General features: G+C 38.2%; 1 protein-coding gene across 2 annotated transcripts in view; it reads left to right on the forward strand.

The window, feature by feature from the left end:
- Positions 1-15,750, forward strand: part of LOC306880645 (ribosomal protein S6 kinase delta-1-like) — a 42,042-nt gene extending 26,292 nt beyond the window's left edge. The window contains exons 10-17 of one of the 2 annotated variants that reach the window (XR_013785094.1): positions 816-863; positions 3,162-3,294; positions 3,378-4,604; positions 7,815-7,904; positions 10,551-10,633; positions 10,813-10,908; positions 12,851-13,075; positions 14,668-15,198. Coding sequence is in view for 1 of the 2 variants with exons in the window: in XM_079434294.1 (XP_079290420.1) it covers positions 816-863; positions 3,162-3,294; positions 3,378-4,604; positions 7,815-7,904; positions 10,551-10,633; positions 10,813-10,908; positions 14,668-14,769 (1,779 nt within the window). In the remaining variant the exon portion in view is untranslated. Of the gene's footprint in view, positions 1-815; positions 864-3,161; positions 3,295-3,377; positions 4,605-7,814; positions 7,905-10,550; positions 10,634-10,812; positions 10,909-12,850; positions 13,076-14,667 lie in introns of both variants that reach the window. The other variant, XM_079434294.1, reaches the window with a different exon arrangement.
- The last annotated feature ends 3,997 nt before the right edge of the window (positions 15,751-19,747 follow it).

The following is a 19,747-nucleotide window of genomic DNA, read 5'->3' on the forward strand; positions in this document are numbered from 1 at the left end:
GCTCCAGGTTTGTTCTTGCTGTGGGAGCGTGCGATTTCGACTTCGCTCCGGCCGTGCGCTCCTCTGTCCGTGTTTGTGTTTTGTTTGTTTTTTCGTTGTTTTATTCCACGCAGCTCATTCTTTGGCTGCGTGCTTTCTCTTGTTTTGTCTTGTTCTGTGTTGCACGCAGCTTGTGTTTTTTCACTGGCTGCGTGCTTTCATGTTTGTCATGTTTTGTGAAAACGCGGCTCATTATTGCAGGAGAAAATTAGTTCATGTCCTGTTTTGCACATGGCTAGTGATTTTGTTTTGCTGGCCATGTGCTTGTGTTTTTGTTTTGTGTGAGCACATGGCTTGTCTTGTTTGGTTCCATGTGCTCTCATGTCAATTGTCTTGACCCCATCCACCTTGTTTCCTGATTATTGGTTAATTTGCCCCATGTGTGTTTTTCTCGTTACCTTCCTCATTTGCTCCCTTTATAATCTCCTTGTGTTTGCAGTCCTGTGCCAGTTCGTCGTCGATCTTACCCGGTTTGAAGTCCTGCCTTACCTTGCCTTGCCAATCTGTTTTCCCCTATGGGGTAGTTTTTGTTGTTCATTTAATTTATTTGTATTAATAAAGCCCTTTTGCCTCCTGCAATTGAGACCTTGCTCTCATCCCTCACCCACACCTGACAACAACAGTTATTGAACTGAACTTAATCAATACTGAACCGATTCAGTGACACAGACTGTATGAAATGATGAAATGGTTACAGCAGAGAATTACACAACACTTTTCTAAGAAAGTATTTGTTTTTAAACATTGTCTGATGCCTTTGTGTAATTCATGTGCAGGTACTGTTGGTGATGGATAGGAGAACACAGGAAACGTTTATTGTGAAAGTAAGTGGTCCATTTACAGTCACAGTTATGCTGTGCTTCTGTTTAATTTGACTGTTTAATTTTTATTTACTATTTACAAGTAATAGTGGTCCCACTTTATTTTAAGTGGCCTTAACTACTATGCACTTACATTTAAATCAATCATTTGGTACAGTGCACTTATTGTGTACATGCATGTTTTTACATTGTACTATATTTGAAAAATACCTGCATGTAATTACATCTGTTATTAATTTCTGTAATTACATTTATAGTTACACTGTTAATCATCCCTTGCACCTTAACCCACCTTAAACCTACGCATACCACCAAACCTGTCCCTAACCTCACCCGTATCCCACCTCAATAGCAGCAAAAGTGTTTTGCAATACAATATGAACACAATAAGTACATATTTTTTGATGCAAGTACATAGTAGCTAAGGCCACCTAATATAAAATGGGTCCGTAATAGTTGTAAACTATTGCATTATATTCTTTACCAAACTGTCATAAAAGTTGTTAACCTTAAAATTACAATTTCTAATTACAATTATATATATATATATATATATATATATATATATATATATATATATATATATATATATATTATTTTTTTTTTTTTTTTTTTGGGATTTTGTATTAATGTGGAAAAAGACAACATTAGAAGAGATTTAACATTACATTAAAGTGTAGGCATAAACTGCAAATTATAATATTTTTTATTTACTACTTACTACTTACCTACTAATTACAGAATCATGAAAAATATTATAAAAATGATTTTAACTGAACTTACAAAGATGTTCACTTAAACCAATTACAATAAATAGTGAAGTGAAGTGAAGTGACATTCAGCCAAGTATGGTGACCCATACTCGGAATTCGTGCTCTGCATTTAACCCATCCAACGTGCACACACACAGCAGTGAACACACACACACACACAGCAGTGAACACACACACACACACAGCAGTGAACACACACACACCGTGAACACACACCCGGAGCAGTGGGCAGCCATTTATGCTGCGGCGCCCGGGGAGCAGTTGGGGGTTCGGTGCCTTGCTCAAGGGCACCTCAGTCGTGGTATTGAGGGTGGAGAAAGCGCTGAACATTCACTCCCCCCACCTACAATCCCTGCCGGCCGGGGACTCGAACCCGCAACCTTTGGATTACAAGTCCGATTCTCTAACCATTAGGCCACGACTTCCCCTTCAATGTCACATTTATCTCTTCCTTTATTATATTGGGTTTTGTGGTAGTTTTTTTCTATTTACGCACTTGCACCTCTGTTTCTTATTGGTCTCAGGGTCATTTTTCGAGGGTGTTTAAAGTCGGTTGCCCTCAAGTTGACACAGGTGTTGTGGCAGAATAGTTTTTCTAGCTAAATACATTAAAAGTTCTACAAAATTTGACAACCAGAAAGTTTTTTTTTTTTTTTTTTTTTTTTAACAGTATTGTAGCATCTCCCTATAAAAAAAAGCAAGGACTTATGCACACGAAACATTTAAACAGTGATTAGTCATTGAGGGAGCTACACACCATAAGAACCAAGAGAAAAGAAAAAAAAAAGCATCAACCTTTTCTAAAGACAAAACAAGACATGGCCAGATTACACTTACAGTACTTACTTTTACTTACTTTACTTTTGTCATTTAGCAGACGCTTATGTTATCCAGATTGGGTTTTTGAAAGTCTGGACAGCAAAAGAGTAAAAAATCAAAAATCAGATTTATTTTCAAATCTGACTCAAACCACAATTCCAATAGTATTTTCGAGTTCAAGTTGAGCTTTATTGTCGTTCCGCTACATGTGGGGACATACAGTGGAACAAAATGTCGTCCCTCGCAGGACCACGGTGCTACATAAATACAGACATACAACAATGAAGTAAAAAACACTATAAACCTATAAAAAACACTATAAACCTATACACAACTAACCTACTGACAGATTTAACTATAAGTATACTATATAAGTATTTACCCTATACAAACTAAAAGTATAAAGGATAAAAAAGACAAACTATACGAATGCTTCACATAAATATTTACCCTATACAAACTAAAAAATAGAAGATAAAAAATACAAACTATACGAATGCTTCACAAATACTGTACATGTGCAAAGAGAGACATTTTGAGTCAGCAGCTGGTTGGGGAACAGTGCAGGATGATTTGTAGTGCATGAGCATGTAAACATACATATATTGCTGAGTCTTTTGTGGGATTTTGGACTGCAGGCTGGTGGACCCCTGATTTTATACTGATACGACTTCTGTGTGTGTGTGTGTGTGTGTGTGTGTGTGTTCAGGGTTTAAGGAAAAGCAGTGCGTGTGGACGTGTTAAGAAGACTATTGTGCCTCGTTCTGTGCCAAACATGGTACAACTGGAGAAATACATCATCTCAGAGGACTCCATCTTTCTTTTACTGCAGTATGCTGAGGGTGAGTTGTTTTGATTGTTTTTTTGCTTTTTGCCTAATTGTGTAAACAGGATGTTGAGTAGTACTTCCTCTTTGTCTCCTCAGGTGGTAAATTGTGGTCTCATATCTGCAAGTATCTGCGTGAGAACAGTCCAGAAGAAAGCTTCAACATCCCTTTCATCCAGAAAGCTCACTCTACAGCGGTACATTCAACCCTAAACCCTGTGCACACCGCTTCCAGCAGTGTGGATTCTCGGGGCCTAAGCCTCGGGGAGAATCCCTCAGCAGCCCAACTGCCAGACTCTGGTGCCACCTCTGAAGAGGAGTGCACTAACAGCTACTTGAACCTGTGCAATGAGTATGAGCAGGAGAAGCTGGAGACGGACGAGGACCACTGCTCACTTGCTCCTGTGTTAACACAGAAACATACATGCTCAGTGTTGAACACTGATAGTCTGTGCTCTCCCATATCGATGCAGGAGCTGTGCTTCTTCACTGAGGAAGAGCAACTAGCCGGCTTTGTGGATCAATGCACACATTCACCTGACCATCCGGACCAGTCACCGCCCACGGAGCACTTCCACAGTGACAGGCAAGAAGCCTTCACGTTTGTAGCCTCAGATGATGGTGTAGAGCTCACAGAGGAGTCTGCAGTGGAGATGATACAGGAAGTGTCCGATCTCTGGAGGTCTGATAGTGGTCAATGCTCGAATGATCTGGTGCCGGTTATTTCCTTTAAAGAGGCTGTACTGGAGGATGCCACTGTCAGCTTTGCTGTTGAGGAACAACCGCCTGATCTGTTGGTCAATCTGCCAGTGCTTGAAGATGGCACAGTGGACACGCTGGATGAAGAGCTTATTACTGGAGACATCGCTTTTGCTGCAGTGGCCAAAACCTCTCCTACATTTGGCAGGCCGGATGTTCTACAGAGAGGAGAGAAAGAGGAGTTGGACCAGTCCGTTGATGTGGCAACTTTATCTCTTCTACAAAGACCATCAAAAACATATTTTAAAACAGACTCATTGACTCTGTCTTCCCCTGAGCTCTCTGGCACGCTGGATGCAGTTGTTCCCAGAACTCAGATGGCCTTTGTCGAACACAAAGAAGTGGGCTTGAGGTCCAAAGACATTAGAGGAGAACAGGAGGATGAGGAAGTGTCCAAGTTGTTTCAAGAGCTGGATAAGTTGGCCGCAGTTTCATTAGACACACGCATCCCAGAGGCTCTAGTGAGGAACTGGGCTGCTGACATGGTTATGGCTCTGGATGCTCTGCATCACGAGGGCATTATATGCAGAGACCTGAACCCCAGCAACATACTGCTAAACCACGCAGGTGAATCAATCCATCTTACTCCATTACACTATTCAAGACCCGTGTTACTTCATATTGGCTTTTGAGAATAGCATCTATGTGTTCGAATACTCCTGATAGTTGATATCAATTTTAAAATTTAACAGTTGAGTGCTTGTTGGGTTATTTGGCAAACCAGTCTGGTTAAATATTGGACAGAACACATGCTGGGTTGTTTCATTTAACTCAACTATTGTTTAAAAATTACTTTATTGCTGGCTTAAAATGGGTTGGAAATTCAAAATCACACACAGAATTATTAGAGGCAACAATAATAATCAAAAAGTGAACATTTATTAATAAGCAAGAACACCCATGGATGAAAAATTTATTTATTTATTTTTTAAGACAAATTGATTTATTTATTTTTTTAGATGAATACAGCACAGTTTACAATATTACATATTTAAACTCATATAACAAGCATTTTAGAAACGTGAAATATTTAACATTTTAGTTCGTGTATTAATCTGTTCTCTGTTAACCGTTGAATCGCCGAAATCTGAGATGCTGTTCGGGGGGGAACTGCGAACCTCAAACCGCTGCCTCGCATTTCATTCATAGCTGAAAAGGTGTCATGACTGACTCCATAACTTGCCCTTAAACAAACAGTACTGAGATCAGAGAACATATTTAAACATCAAAATAAATAAAAATTAGTATTAAAACAAATAAAAGCAGTTTATATTACGCAAGACAAAAGGCATTTCCATCGTGTGAAATGACCGTTGCTGATGCATTTAGCTGACTGACATCTCGTCTATGTATGTTGCGTAAAATAAAATAATTTGTGGAGGTGGGGGTGTATAGTTTGAGCTCTCGGTGTGATTGACCCAGCCTCTAATCCAGTGGCTGGGTAACACAAAAACTACCCAACATATGACCCAACAGGCTCAACCCAGCAGTTGGGTAGAAAAAATAACCCAGCATTTTGAGTGCTTTGGTCATTACTTTTTTGAGTAATAACCAGTCTTATGAGTATACCTTTGAATTATTTACTGGACTAAAAGTAACATTACCTTCTAAGGATCATAGGAATTCCTTAGCATTATTTGTTTCTTTGGTACATTTCACTGTGCATGATAATAGGTTTGCAAAAGCATAGCAAACATTTGCAAAATCACCCCAAAGATTACAACCTCCAAATATATTTCTTGATGAATACGACTTGGTATTGAATTACTTTCTAGGTCTTGGGTAGCGTACTGGGCGGTATGACCAGTTATCTGCCCATAGTGTAAAGAACCGTGGCTGCTTGATAATATGGCAGGACTGCAAATTTCACCTTAGGGAATCAAAAGTTTAAACAAACATAAATAAATACAATTTTACAAGGCAAAGCAAAAAAAATCAAAAGCAAAATAAAATATAAATACATTAATGATCTAGTGAGGAAACTGTACTGTAATAAGCCATAAATGTATACGTTTTCAAATGTATTTTTACTTTTTTATTCTTACATTTATTTATACATTTATTCTTATGTTTATTTGCATATTTAGTTCAATAATGCCCACTGGTATATGCTCCTGCAATGGTCATTTTACCCATATTTGCAATTCAACTGAACATGTCTTGCTGTCTCATCTGCTGCTCTGATCACACAGCAGTTCAGTTTTATCATAAAAAAGCCCTTCATCCTTTTTTTACATTTGCCTTCCTGTATTTCACAAATGTGACAAATGCAGCATGTGATCTACTATTTAAATGTATTTGTGTTCTTATTATATTGATTTGTCCCCCATTTATCTTAAAAGTCAAGTCACCTTTATTTATATAGCGCTTTTAACAATGCAAATTGTGTCAAAGCAACTGCACAATATCAAACAAGGAAAATAGTGTCAATAATGTAAATTTTCAGTTAAAGGCATTTCATTATTGAATTCAGTGATGTCATCATCCAGCTCAGTTTAGTTTAAATAGTGTCTTTGCAATCAAGTCGACGATATCACTGGAAATGAAGTGTCCCCAACTAAGCAAGCCAGAGGAGACCGCGGCAAGGAACCAAAACTCCATCAGTGACAGAATGGAGAAAAAAACCTTGGGAGAAACCAGGCTCAGTCGGGAGAACTGGAGATTTATTTATTTATTTTAAAACTAGTTGCCAAGTTCTCTCTTCTTTATTCAACTTTTGTTGGCTGTCTTTTACTTAAATTATAATTTGAGAGTAAATAGCATAACCATGTGTGGTAAGAAAAAGTATGTGAACCCATTGGAAATGTCATCTGACACAAGTGTAGTTGAGATAAAAACAAAATGGAATATATTTTCTTTCTCTTTGCTTTTTTTTTTTATATCAATATGGTATGTTTGATGGTGAGTTTGTAACAAGTTAAATAAAGTAATCTTAAAAAGTAGTCAGAATATATTACACAAAATGAGTAACCTAGATTACTTTACTAACTACAGCTTTCATCGTGTAATCTGTAATCAGTAAAAAATTACAATTTGTATGTAATCTACCTAGCGCTGCCAATAAATACAGAAAACCAACCAATTCCATTGGGTTCATTGGGTGTGTGTATATATACTGTACATGGTATATATTATATTATATATAATGTACAGTACTGGGCATAAATGAGTACACAGATGGCAAAATAAAGATGTCAAATAAGTAACTTACTTGAGTAAATAACAAACAAGCTAGGTATTCTAGTACTTAATATATCCTCCGTGATCAAGTATTCTAATCTGACCCTTCTTGACACTGAGTGTCACATCTGTTCTGTTTAACTCCTGGAAGATGACCTCCCTGATCTTTAATGGAGAGTGTTGCTCAACTTGTCTCTACCAAACAATCCACAAGTGTTTTAAGGATCTGTGAAATCCTTGTCCATCAAAGGATTTGGAAAAATGTGCTGTTTAGTCATGGATTGAGCAGAGGCTAGCATCTTCTGTTTCAAGTTTTTGTGGGTGTGTGACATTGACACCATTGATAAAGCACAACCCCTCACACCTTCAGCACTCATACATTACATTATGATAATAACTATTGTTTTAATATTACTTTATAATAATATTTTTTTAATTGCCTTACATTAAATAAATAAATGTGTGTAAACAACATATTCATGAAATCATTTTAATGGGGTCTTGAATTACAACTAAAGAGACTAGCACACACTAAAACTTTATTAGTCTTTAATAAGTTTTATTGACACCCTAACCCTCTCTCTGTCTCTCTCTCAGGTCGTGTGCAGCTCACCTATTTTTGTAGCTGGAGTGATGTAGAGGAGTCATGTGATGCTAACGCCATCTCGAAGATGTACTGTGCACCAGGTCAGCTTGTCTTAATCTTATAGTGAAGTGAAGTGAAGTGACATACTGCCAAGTATGGTGACCCATACTCAGAATTCATGCTCTGCATTTAACCCATCCAACGTGCACACACACAGCAGTGAACACACACACACCATGAACACACACCCGGAGCAGTGGGCAGCCATTTATGCTGCAGCGCCCGGGGAGCAGTTGGGGGTTCGGTGTCTTGCTCAAGGGCACCTCAGTCGTGGTATTGAGGGTGGAGAGAGCGCTGTACATTCACTCCCCCCACCTACAATCCCTGCCGGCCCGAGACTCGAACCCGCAACCTTTGGATTACAAGTCCGACTCTCTAACCATTAGGCCACGACTTATAGGCACATTCTATAGGCACAGTCTGTGCTGTAATTGTTCTCTTTCATTAGATACAGTACACTGTATTTAGGCTAGTGTGGATAGTACAGGCAGATTCTTCCTGGTTTTTCAATTGTTGGGGGAGGGTGCAGGAAGAGAGGTAGTCCATTTTAATGCAGTAGGCATTTTACTTGCAACAATAAAGAAACCTAACTAAATCTAGGTCAAGGGGGAAAAACACAATCCAGGGCAAGTGACAGAAATTTGTCAGAATCTTGACTGGACTTGAGCAACAGAACTTACTGGAACTAACTAACAAACAGAACACCAAATATTAGTAAACAAACAGTATTAAAGGGATAGTTCACCCAAAAATGAAAACTTCTGTCATTAATTACTCACCCTCATGTCATTCCAAACCCGTAAGACCTTTGTTCATCTTCGGAACACAAATTAAGATATTTTTGATGGAATCTGAGAGCTCTCTGATCCTGCATAGACAGCAAGGATATTACCACGATCAACGCACAGAAACATAGCAAAGACAGTAAAACAGTCCATGTGGCATCAGGGAAACTACGAGAATACTTTTTGTGCGCAAAGAAAACAATAAAAACTATTTATTCAGCAATTCTTCTATCCGAGTTGCCGTCTTCCGCCAGAACGTAATCAACGTAATCAGTGTTGTTTACGATCAGTAGACCGCGTGCGCATGCTGAACGTAAACAACTTTAAAAGTACTGTTTTTCATATGCCTAGAAACCATATAGTTACATTTTTACCATGGTATTGAGGTGCTACAGTATCTGTGGTTATCATGATCTAAATGTGTAAACCTAATTGTAAAATTAGGTTGTTACCATTTTTACAGATGTTGCTGTTTTTGATAATGAATATAAGTTTTCATCTGCATCCTAACGCAAAGCTACTACTACTGTCAACTCAAGCTACTGTCAAATATGCATTTCTAAGAGACAAAAAAAAAAATACACATATAAGTCAGGCAACACAAATCTGTTACATGATTTGAAACAATATCACTCATCAGAACATTTTTCTATTAAGATATTTATTTTTCTAAGGATTAAATGACTGGAAAAGTGTAAAGTTAAATTTCACAGTCGCGGAAATGCTGGTAAATTCCTTTGTCGTCTCACGGCTAGACTATGGTAACGCTCTTTTAGCCGGAGCTTCTAAATCTACACTTAATGAGCTGCAATACTTTCAAAAGTCAGCCGCCAGGATTGTAACTGGGACTAGGATTGGCAGTCATATTACTCCAGTGTTAGAATCTTTGCACTGGCTCCCGGTCAGGTTTAGAGTGGGGTTTAAAATTCTGATGCTTGCTTTTAAAGCATTACATGGCCTGGCACCTCATTACCTCACAGAATTGTTGCATCCATACACTCCTCTCAGTCAGACTTGTTGGTCTAAGATCTATGGGTGACAAGACTTTCTCTTTCTATGCCCCTGTCCTTTGTAATTCTCTGCCTCTTGAACTTAGGGGAGTTCAGAATTATGATGGTTTTAAAGTTCAAATTAAGACATATTTTTTTAAACTTGCATTTGCTTGTTGATTTTGTTTTGCTTTTTATTGTATTTCATTACATTGTGTTCAGCGCTTTGAGTAGCTGCTTTTAAAGGCGCTTTATACAATAAAGTTTATTATTATTAACGTATTCAAAAACATTGTCAGGTCAATTCCATTAAGTGATTTCCACTTCCACTAATGCCAACAAAGTTTTCTAGTCTATTCAAAAGAATGTTGTGGTCGATAGTGTCGAACGCAGTGCTAATAGAGAGATACAACCACGATCAGATGATAAGAGCAGGTCATTTGTAACTCTAATGAGAGCAGTCTCAGTACTATGATAGGGTTTAAATCCTGACTGGAAATCCTCACACATCATTTTTCTCCAAGAAGGAATATAAATGTGAGGATACTACCTTTTCTAGTATCTTTGACAGAAAAGGGAGATTCGAGATCGGTCTGTAATTGACAATAATTGTCTGTAATTATTAAATGTCTGTCATGATCTGAACAGTCTGAACTTTGAATTCTGAACTTCACTTACGAGCAAAAAAAATCTTTCTGATGTGGAAGCCTTTAAACTTGAAAGAAATAAAGATTTGAAATTGATTGTGATAATTATTCATATCGGCTGATATGAATATTTTTATTGTGATAATATTTTGGCCACATCGCCCAGCCCTATGTGGAAGATACATTTCATTCGTTTCCTGCTCAGTTACAGAGAGTTTGGGGAGACCAGTCCCAAATTCAACATTTTTTTTCTCTCTGTCATTTAGAAGTTGGCGGAATCTGTGAAGAGACATTAGCGTGTGATTGGTGGAGTTTGGGAGCCCTGTTATTTGAGCTCATAGTAGGAAAGGTGAGATTATGTCATCAACAGATGCGTTATTTAAAATCTATTTGTATATTGATTTCAGTGTGGCAAATTATAATAAAGGGGTTTTGTGATTTCTATGTATCTTCTGCTTAAATACAAAATACTTAAGTTTTGAAGCACTTAAATTTGTTGTTCATGTAGAATTTGGTGTGTGCGTTTAGTCTCTATTTCAGTGTCATCCTGCTGGCATTGGAAGACACTCATCCCTGAACATCCCAGAGTTTGTGTCGGAGGAAGCACGCTCTCTGCTGGAACAGGTACGTATTACCATGGTGGGATATGAATATATGCCACGGAGCGAACAGAAGTGAGGGGGGAGGGGACAGTGACCAAAGTGTCTGAGGCCATTTTATCATAGGGAAATGTCTAACCTGTTAATGATTTGTACCCTACTCTGTTTAAATGATAACATACAGTCCCCTCCATAAGTATTGGAACAGTAAAGACAAAATTGCTCTGTTGGCTGTGGAGTCAAGACATTTGCAAATATGATTAAAAGATTATTATGAGACAAAACTACAGAATGTCACATTTTATTATTAGCCGTTTCAACACATACATGTTTTGCCAAATAAAAAGAACAGCACTTTTCGAGTTCATCCCACTCATTGATGTGAGCAGAAGTATTGGGACAGTTGAACATAAGGCAGATATAAAAGATTAAAAGCTATTATTTAGTTGCAGATCCCTTGCACACAATCACAGCAGTGAGTCTGTGACCCATAGACATCACCAGACTCTTGGTCTCATCCTTTGAAATGCTTTTCCCAGCCTTTAATGCAGCCAATTCCAACTGTTGCTTGTTTTGGGGAGTTTCTGCCTTTACTCTTCTCCTCTTCAGCTGGTGAAATTCATGTTCAATCAGATTTAAATCTGGAGACTGACTTGGGCAATCTAAGACTTTTCATTTCTTTGCCCTTATAAATTCCTTGACTGAACTGGCAGGGTGTTTTGGGTCATTGTCCTGATGCAATATGAAGCACTTCCCAATGAATCTGGTGGCATTTTCTTGAATATTGGTAGCCAAGATTGTTTTGTACCCTTCCAAATTCATTCTGCTACTGTCATCATACATTAAGTCATCAGTAAAGTTGAGAGGGCCTGTTCCAGAGACAGCCATGCATGCCCATGCCATGACACCACCTCCACCATGCTTTACAGATGAGGTTGTATGCTTGGGATCAATGCAGTTCCCTTTTTTTCTCCACATTTTTGCTTTCCCATCACTTAGATAAAGGTTCATCTTTATCTCGTCGGTCCATAAACACAGTGCCAAAACTCTTCTGGCTCACCTTTGTGCTTTTTTGCAAACTCTAATCTTGCCTTTCTATTTTTGGTGCTGGTCAGAGGTTTGCATCTTGCTGTGTAGCATCTGTAATTCTGTGTCAAAGTCTCCTGAGGACAGTAAATTGTCAGAGCATCACCCCAGCTTTCTGGAAGTTGTTGGTGCTTTTACAGACACGTCTTTTAGGATTCATTTTCACAGCTTTTATGATTTATCTGTCATCAACTACTGTTGTTTTCTCAGCCGATCAGGTCGTTGTTGGTTGCTTGTGTCGCTGGTGGTTTCCAAACTCTTGATTTCTCCATGCCCTTTGTTTTTGCTAGAGCTCTAACTGACTTCCTCTTTTCTTTTAGCATCCAAATTGCTTGCTTTTCTCTCAGAGTCAGCTCCCTCATCTTCATCCTGGTTTGTGTGTGTCATCATCAAATGCAGAAGTAATGGATATAACTGATACGACATTCCCTGCTTTTAATATCTGAAGAATTAATGCAACAGGACACAGCTGATCACTTAAAAAGACCTGTGAGGCAACTGCTCCAATACTTATGCTCACATCAGATAGAGGGATGAACTCTAAAAGTGAACTTTGAATCACCCAATAATAAAATGTGACATTCTGTAGTTTTGTCTCATATTCATCTTTTAATCATATTTGTAAATGTCTTGACTCCACAGCCAACAGAGCAATTTTGTCTTTACTGTTCCAATACTTTTGGAGGGCACTGTACCTCACTTGTTTGCATTTACTGTAATAGACTGTTTGAAGGCAGCTCCCTGTAATTCTTAAAGGGGTCAAGAACTAAAATAAACAAATCGCTTTTCCACTGTCAGACCAAAGTGCTTAACTGTTCCATTTTGTGCTGGTTCAGGCCAGTCGGCATGATCAAATGTTTCTGTTTATTTTGCTCAAATAGCGCACTTGGCCAGCTACAGTGAGAAACTAGTAGCCAGACAACAGACAAGTGACTGATACTGAGAGGCGATGTCACTGTGCATTCTCCAGGCCGAGAACGGTTCCTAGTTGTGCTGAGCTGAGCTCAAGTGGAACCATAACTGGAACTGTTCCTTATCATTCATAGAACCTTTCGGCCCGATGGTGGAAACAGCTTAATGTTCCCTGATCTTCTGACATATAAGAGGTCATTGCACTATAAAAACATACTGTATGTTTCAGAAATCAAAACAGAAGTTTTTCTGTTTTTGAACTCTTTCCCTGCCAAACACAGATTTTTCCAGGTTTCTCTGTTATACGCTAGGGGGTGCTATTACGCATCTCCTGAATGAGTCTAGAAAGTGCTGATCAAAAACACAGACCAGGAAGCCGCAGAAACAAGCAATCTCATATTTAAGCATAAAAATAATGCAATCATCAGCATTAACCGTGTATAAATTAAAACTGCCTAATGTTACAGAGTGAAATGTCGACCCAGGAAGTGGTAAAGGCCTGTGCAAGCTTTAGGAATACTTATGGAAGCCATCTACTGCATCTTTGCTTTGATAATATTACTGAATATGGTCCAGATGTAGTATTTGATAAAAATTAGATTTTTCTCAGCTTTTTGCTCAAAATGTTGCTTTATTATGAAACCTACCTATTCAAGTGTTGATTAAAAAAAAAAAAAATGCTTGAAGCTAGAATAAAACTGATTCTTTTGATTGAAAGTAGAGGGATCTTTATTTTGATGTATTTCATGTTCAAATATTCATACAACAAAATGTTCTGGGGGCCATGAAATTTTAGTGAAAATCAGCAAAAACGCTGGCGGTGGCTGACAACTTTTTTCAAAAATGCTGACGGGGAAAGAGTTTAACTTCTTTATATCTCTTTATTACGTAACAGAGATGAATACATAAGCACAAGACAGCCTACACAGATAGATATGAATGTTAACTTCATCTTTGTCATTTTGGCCCATCCACTGGCGTGTTAGTGAATTGATATGAATAGACTGAGAGATGCTAGGGTCACTGGACTGAAAATAACATTACCTTCCAAAGGATCCTAATGTTAGGAAAAGGGTGTTTATTTTCAATGTTGATGTCCCAGTAGAGCATTATTTGTTGTTCAGTACATTTTATCATGGATTCTTTGGTAAACCAACACAATTTGATTTTGATGCAGGATTTGCAAACAGACTTTTACAGAAAGATATGAACCCGACAGTAATGCTGTGATATAGAAGGATTAACGCACAGTCAGACTTTTTCTTTTCATGGAATGTCTGTGGCATGAATGCCACTGAAATAAAAACCAAAGGGTTATGGAACAATGAACAAGCAAGTGTTCTACAAGAAACACATTATATTATTATTGCAAACCAAAAACTTGGTCAAATTTATTTGACAGCCAGGTATTCACATTAGAAATCTAACCATTTTAAATGACAAATTAGGATGTTTCATTATGTTTTTGAATCTGCTTTGATATTTGGAGGGGACCTCAACACAAGTTTTATAAAGAATAAAAACAGGTACACTACTGCTATTGCACTACTGCAGATGTATATGTTGACTATTCTACTGAATCTGAACAAGTGAATTTGTGAAAGCAAAAAAAAACAACTGTTGAAATATTACAGGTGGTATTTTTAAACAGACTAATACTTTGGAAATGAACTCTGTAAATATGTATGGGTTTATTGAATTGAGTTTTGGAAGTATTTCCAATTGTAATGGGGCTGGTAACCACCACTCTCTCTCTCTCTCTTTCTCTCTTTCCCTCTGTCTGTAGCTGTTACAGTATAATCCAGTGGAGCGGTTGGGTGCGGGAGTCGCTGGTGTGGAGGATATTAAGTCTCATCCATTCTTTTCTCATGTGAACTGGACTAAGTAAACCATTAGATAGACTTGAATGAGATGAACGATCTAAATTGACTGTTAAATGTCCATATGCACAAAAACATCATAAATTATGCAGAACACATGCTTATTTCACACAGATTCTTACCTAAAAATAGCCAAAGGTCATTGTCAACTGTGAGAAAGTTACAATGTGGCATACAGGAAGTTTCTGTTTATATCAGGAGAAATATCAATGCATACACACATATATCCTGTATAAAACTGTAAATATGTATGGTTGTTTAATTTATAGTGTTTTTAAAAAGCAGCTGGCAAATTTCACTGCATGAACATCTTTAGCATGTGCTAGAAGGAGTGATACTGGTCAGTTGTTTAATTGAAATTTATCACAGGCACTACATGTTCTCTACTAACCCATCTGATCCTCTGTGTTATTCATTAAATTTCTGTGTCAATGGGCTTCTATTGTTTTTTCACTTGATGTGTTAGTTTCTTAAGGATGGTTCACACTCTTTAAGATAATTGTAACTGCAGAATCAAGTCACTTTTATTTCTATATTGCTTTATATAATGCATATTGTGTCAAAGCAGCTTCACAGAGATAAACAGCAGAATTGGTTATGGAAAGTTGGAAACTCAACAGTGGAGTTCAGATTCTGCTATAAAAGATGACTATCATTATTTAGCTTAAGTCAGTTCAGAGCACAAAGAAAGGAAGAAGTAAGGTGCTTGTGCACCAGATGATTTGTGTATATCTGTTAATAGTGTGGTGGTCTGAATAAGGCAGAAAACATACTGAGAAGTGATGAGAAACTTAAAGAGGGAGCACAACAGGAAATTATAATCACACCATGTGATTAAATATATCAGACTTTTTTTTTATGGTGTGCGAAGCGGAGTAAGCTTTTAGAACAATTTGTTTGCTAAATCAGAATTTACTTGCAGTAGTAAGAAGATGCAAAATTGCAATTTGAATCAAACTATAATGGTCATAATATAAAAATCTTTTTTGAAGAAAAAAAAAATCTTTGAAAGTTTATAGGCCTTACGGACAGTAATAATGAAAGATTTCTTTAAATTGGAATTCAGTACATCTTCCTGTTGTCTAATTTAATTTAAGTGATACACGAGTGCTGCTCATGTATTCAAAACATTTATTACAAAACATGTTCAGATTTTTGTATATGTAATGTTTTAACATACATTCTTGACATATATGGTGAATACATCTAAAAAAAATCATAAATATTATTAGAATATACATGTGCGTATACATTTTACTATGGGGATATGTTAGAAACATATCTTCATCTACCCAGGGAATATGTGAGAATTATAAATGGCCCTATAGAGAACATATAAGGTAATATCACTCTTGATATAGGACAATATATGTCATATATTACATTCTTATGGGGTCTTCCCAGTTGGACATGCCTGGAACACCTCATCCAGAAGACTAAACAGACCATGTAAACTGGCTCCTTTCAATGTGGAGCATCAAGAAGGACTCTATTCCAAGCTCCTCTCAGATGTCTGAGCTTCGCACCTTGTCTCTCAGGGTTAGCCAAGACAGAAATTGAAATCAGGACAATCAAGTGATAAAGTAGCCAACAAATAGCTGTGTGAAAGAAAATGCAAAATCAGAAGACAGAAAGAGCTTTATTGCCAAGTATGTGTACACGCACAAGGAACTTATCTTGCAACTGGAGCGTCCAGTACAGAAGAATGTACAGACATAGTGCAAACATTACATGATAGTGCAGACATAGGAATTTCACAGGAGAGATGAAATATAACAACACTAATATAAGAAAAACTGAAAAAAAGATAATGCAATATAATACAGGATTTGGGAAAAAAACAATTGTCTTAATGAATGTACTGAATGTACAGTTTATGTAATTTACAAATGTTAAATTTTCAGATTCAAATGTATAAATGTGTCATTTATGATGGACATAGTTATGAAAGTTTTAATTGTTCAGGCTGAATATAGTCTGCAGGAAAAAAAAAAACTCCTCTTGTGCCTGGCTGCTCTTGTGGTTGGTGCTCTGTAGCGCCAACCAGAGGACAACAGTTCATAGAGAGAGTAGGCTGGGTGTGAGGGGTCCAAAGTGATTTTACTTAGCCCTTTACATTATTGAAACAATCATATCACCTTGCAACCCAAGACTGGTTGCCCACTGAAGCTAAACAGGGTTGAGCCTGATCAGTACCTGGATGGGAGACCTCCTGGGAAATCTAGGTTGCTGTTGGAAGAGGTGCTAATGAGGCCAGAAGGGGGTGCTCAATGACAGCGACACCTGCGCCCACCGCAGACTATGAGCCTGAGCCTGCCACGATACGAGAGCCAGAGCTAACACCAGAGCCACAAATCGGCTCTATAGCCTGATCCAACCATGTCTGACCAGGTGCGTGAGCTACAACATCACCTGTGCCAGTTGGATTACTGGTGGAGTATGAGGGGATGTTGTGGAGCAATAAGCTAACAGCTGAGTAAAGTGCACTGATTGTCTGGAAGAGAGTGTCTTTCCTGCCTGTTTCATTTCCTTGCCCGAGTCAGTTTCACCCAGCACCGACACTGAGTGTGTGTTTCTGTCCTGGTTTTGCCCAGCCCTGTATCTCCTGTCTCACTGCTGGTTCCACCCAGGTCAAAGTACCCAGTGTCTCCAGAAATCCCGCCTAGCCTCCATTCCCTCCTCCTCAGCCTAAGCTTCCCAGTTCTTCAGCTCTGTCTCCACTGGCTTCAATTAGCCCTTTGGCTCCTTCTTCGCTGGTTCCTCCTTGCAGCCTGGATCCACCCTGGGCTTCCTGACTTTTAGCTCCGCCCTGGAGTGTTGACCTGTTTGCTCTGCCTAGGCCAGGGGTGGACAACGTCAGTCCAGGAGAGCCATAGTCATGCAGAGTTTTGCTCTAACCTTGATAAAAACTCCTCTGCCTGTAGCTTTCTAGGGTGAATGTGATTTTGCCAAGTAAGACATGTTCCTGATCAACATTATTCTTCAAAAATATAGACCTATCCCCACCCGTAAACCTAACCCTACCCATAATTTATCCCTAAAATCAGAGGGAAATGATGGTTGAATAACAAGGATGTAGAAGCACATAACTCTGGTTGTAAGGCTAAAACTGAAATTTCAAGTCAAGTCAATATTATTTGTATAGCGCTTTTAACAATGCAAATTGTGTCAAAGCAGCTTTACATCAGCTTGATTTAAAGCTGGGTGGCTTTATATCAGCTTTACAGTATTTAGACGGGGAAATAGTTTGTCGAAATAGTGTCATTCTCCTCTGGCCAGTTTGTTTACTAAATGTGCAGAGTAATAAAGCATTATAATAATAAAATATAAACAATAAAGCATTATAATAATCTAGCCTCGAGGTCATGAATGCATGAATTAAGGTTTCTGCATTTGACATTGAGAGCATAGGTTGTAATTTAGATATATTTTTAACATGGAAAAATGAAGTTTTACAAATGCTAGAAACATGTTTTTCGAAGGAAAGATTGCTATCATAAAGTACGCAAAATTTTTGGTCCAATAATTAACACCTCTGTTTTTTCAGAATTTAGCAGTAAGAAATTGCTAGTCATCCAGTTTTTTTATATCAACTATACATTCCGTTAGTTTTGCAAATTGGTAAGTTTCATCAGGTCGCGAAGAAATATAGAGCTGGGTATCATCAGCATAACAGTGAAAGCTAACACCATGTTTCCTAATGATATCTCCCAAGGGTAACATGTAAAGCGTGAAAAGTAAGGGGCCAAGTACTGAGCCTTGAGGTACTTCATACTGCACTTGTGATTGGTATGATATATCCTGTAAACTTATCCTTCAATTCTGATTGGTTGATTGGAATGTTGTTCCAGGATCAACATGGATGTTGCTCATGGAACATGTTGCACTTGGTGAAATCACGTTCACCGATTGTGGCTCTCCAGGACTGATGTTTGCCACCACCGGGCCTAGACTCTACTCTCTTAGCCTGTCACTCCACTTTGGCACATTGACTAGTCGGCTCTGCCTTGGCTCCTCACTCCCTCGGCTCCACCTGGGACCATCGTCCCTAGGGCTCCACCAGGCTTCCTCATCCAGTCGGCTCTGCCTTGGTCAGTCGCCGCTCTGCCTGCCCAACAGACAGGGCCTTCAGCGGTGATTCGTCCATCCACCCCTTCGGTTCCATCGGGCTCTTTCTTCCCTTGGTCCTCGATCGCTCTGTCATTGCCTCAGTCCTCCAGTGCCATGGCTCAACCAACTTGGTCTCCAGGACCTTCAGTGTTGTTCTCTATGGCTCCTCAGCTCTGCCTTGTAGGGATGGCAAGAATTACCGATTCGCATCAGTGCATCGGCATAAAAGTTAACGATGTGATGCATCAATTTAAAACAAGTGTGCATCGGATACAAGTTGGTTTTTGTATCGCGATGCATTGTTTCTAAAATTTTCATCAGTAAAAAAAAACAATTTATATATATATATATATATATATATATATATATATATATATAATTATTTGTAGATGTGCTATACTTTTAATATTTAGAAAGTGACCAATATTTTATATGTAGATTGATATCTCCTCTCAGAGTGTGTTCTCTCATCACCACTGCTGCTACGAGATTATGAGAAATCACAACACTACAGAGACCCAGGCGTTAGAAGTCAGAAGCCACTTAAGTTACATGTTTAAGTTAATTTATGATTTGCTGTCTGTCAGAACCAAAGAAGTAAAAACGAACTATCTATATGTACCATACAGATATAAATAGCATCATATTTTTTCCATTGCATCATATTGCATTGAATCACATTGTGCTGAATCAAAACCAGATCGCATTGGATCATAATGGGGTGAATTATATCGCATTGCATTGGTAGCTGCATCATAGCTTTTTCTTTTTTTTTTTATACTTTATTTATAGGCATTTCTATTACATATGTATCTTTAATGTATCGTATCATTGCCCAGTTATGGAGATGCACATACTTCCTGCCTGGGTGAGCTT

Source organism: Barbus barbus (assembly GCF_936440315.1).
Source record: "Barbus barbus genome assembly, chromosome: 14".
In the NCBI taxonomy this organism is placed as follows: domain Eukaryota; kingdom Metazoa; phylum Chordata; class Actinopteri; order Cypriniformes; family Cyprinidae; genus Barbus; species Barbus barbus.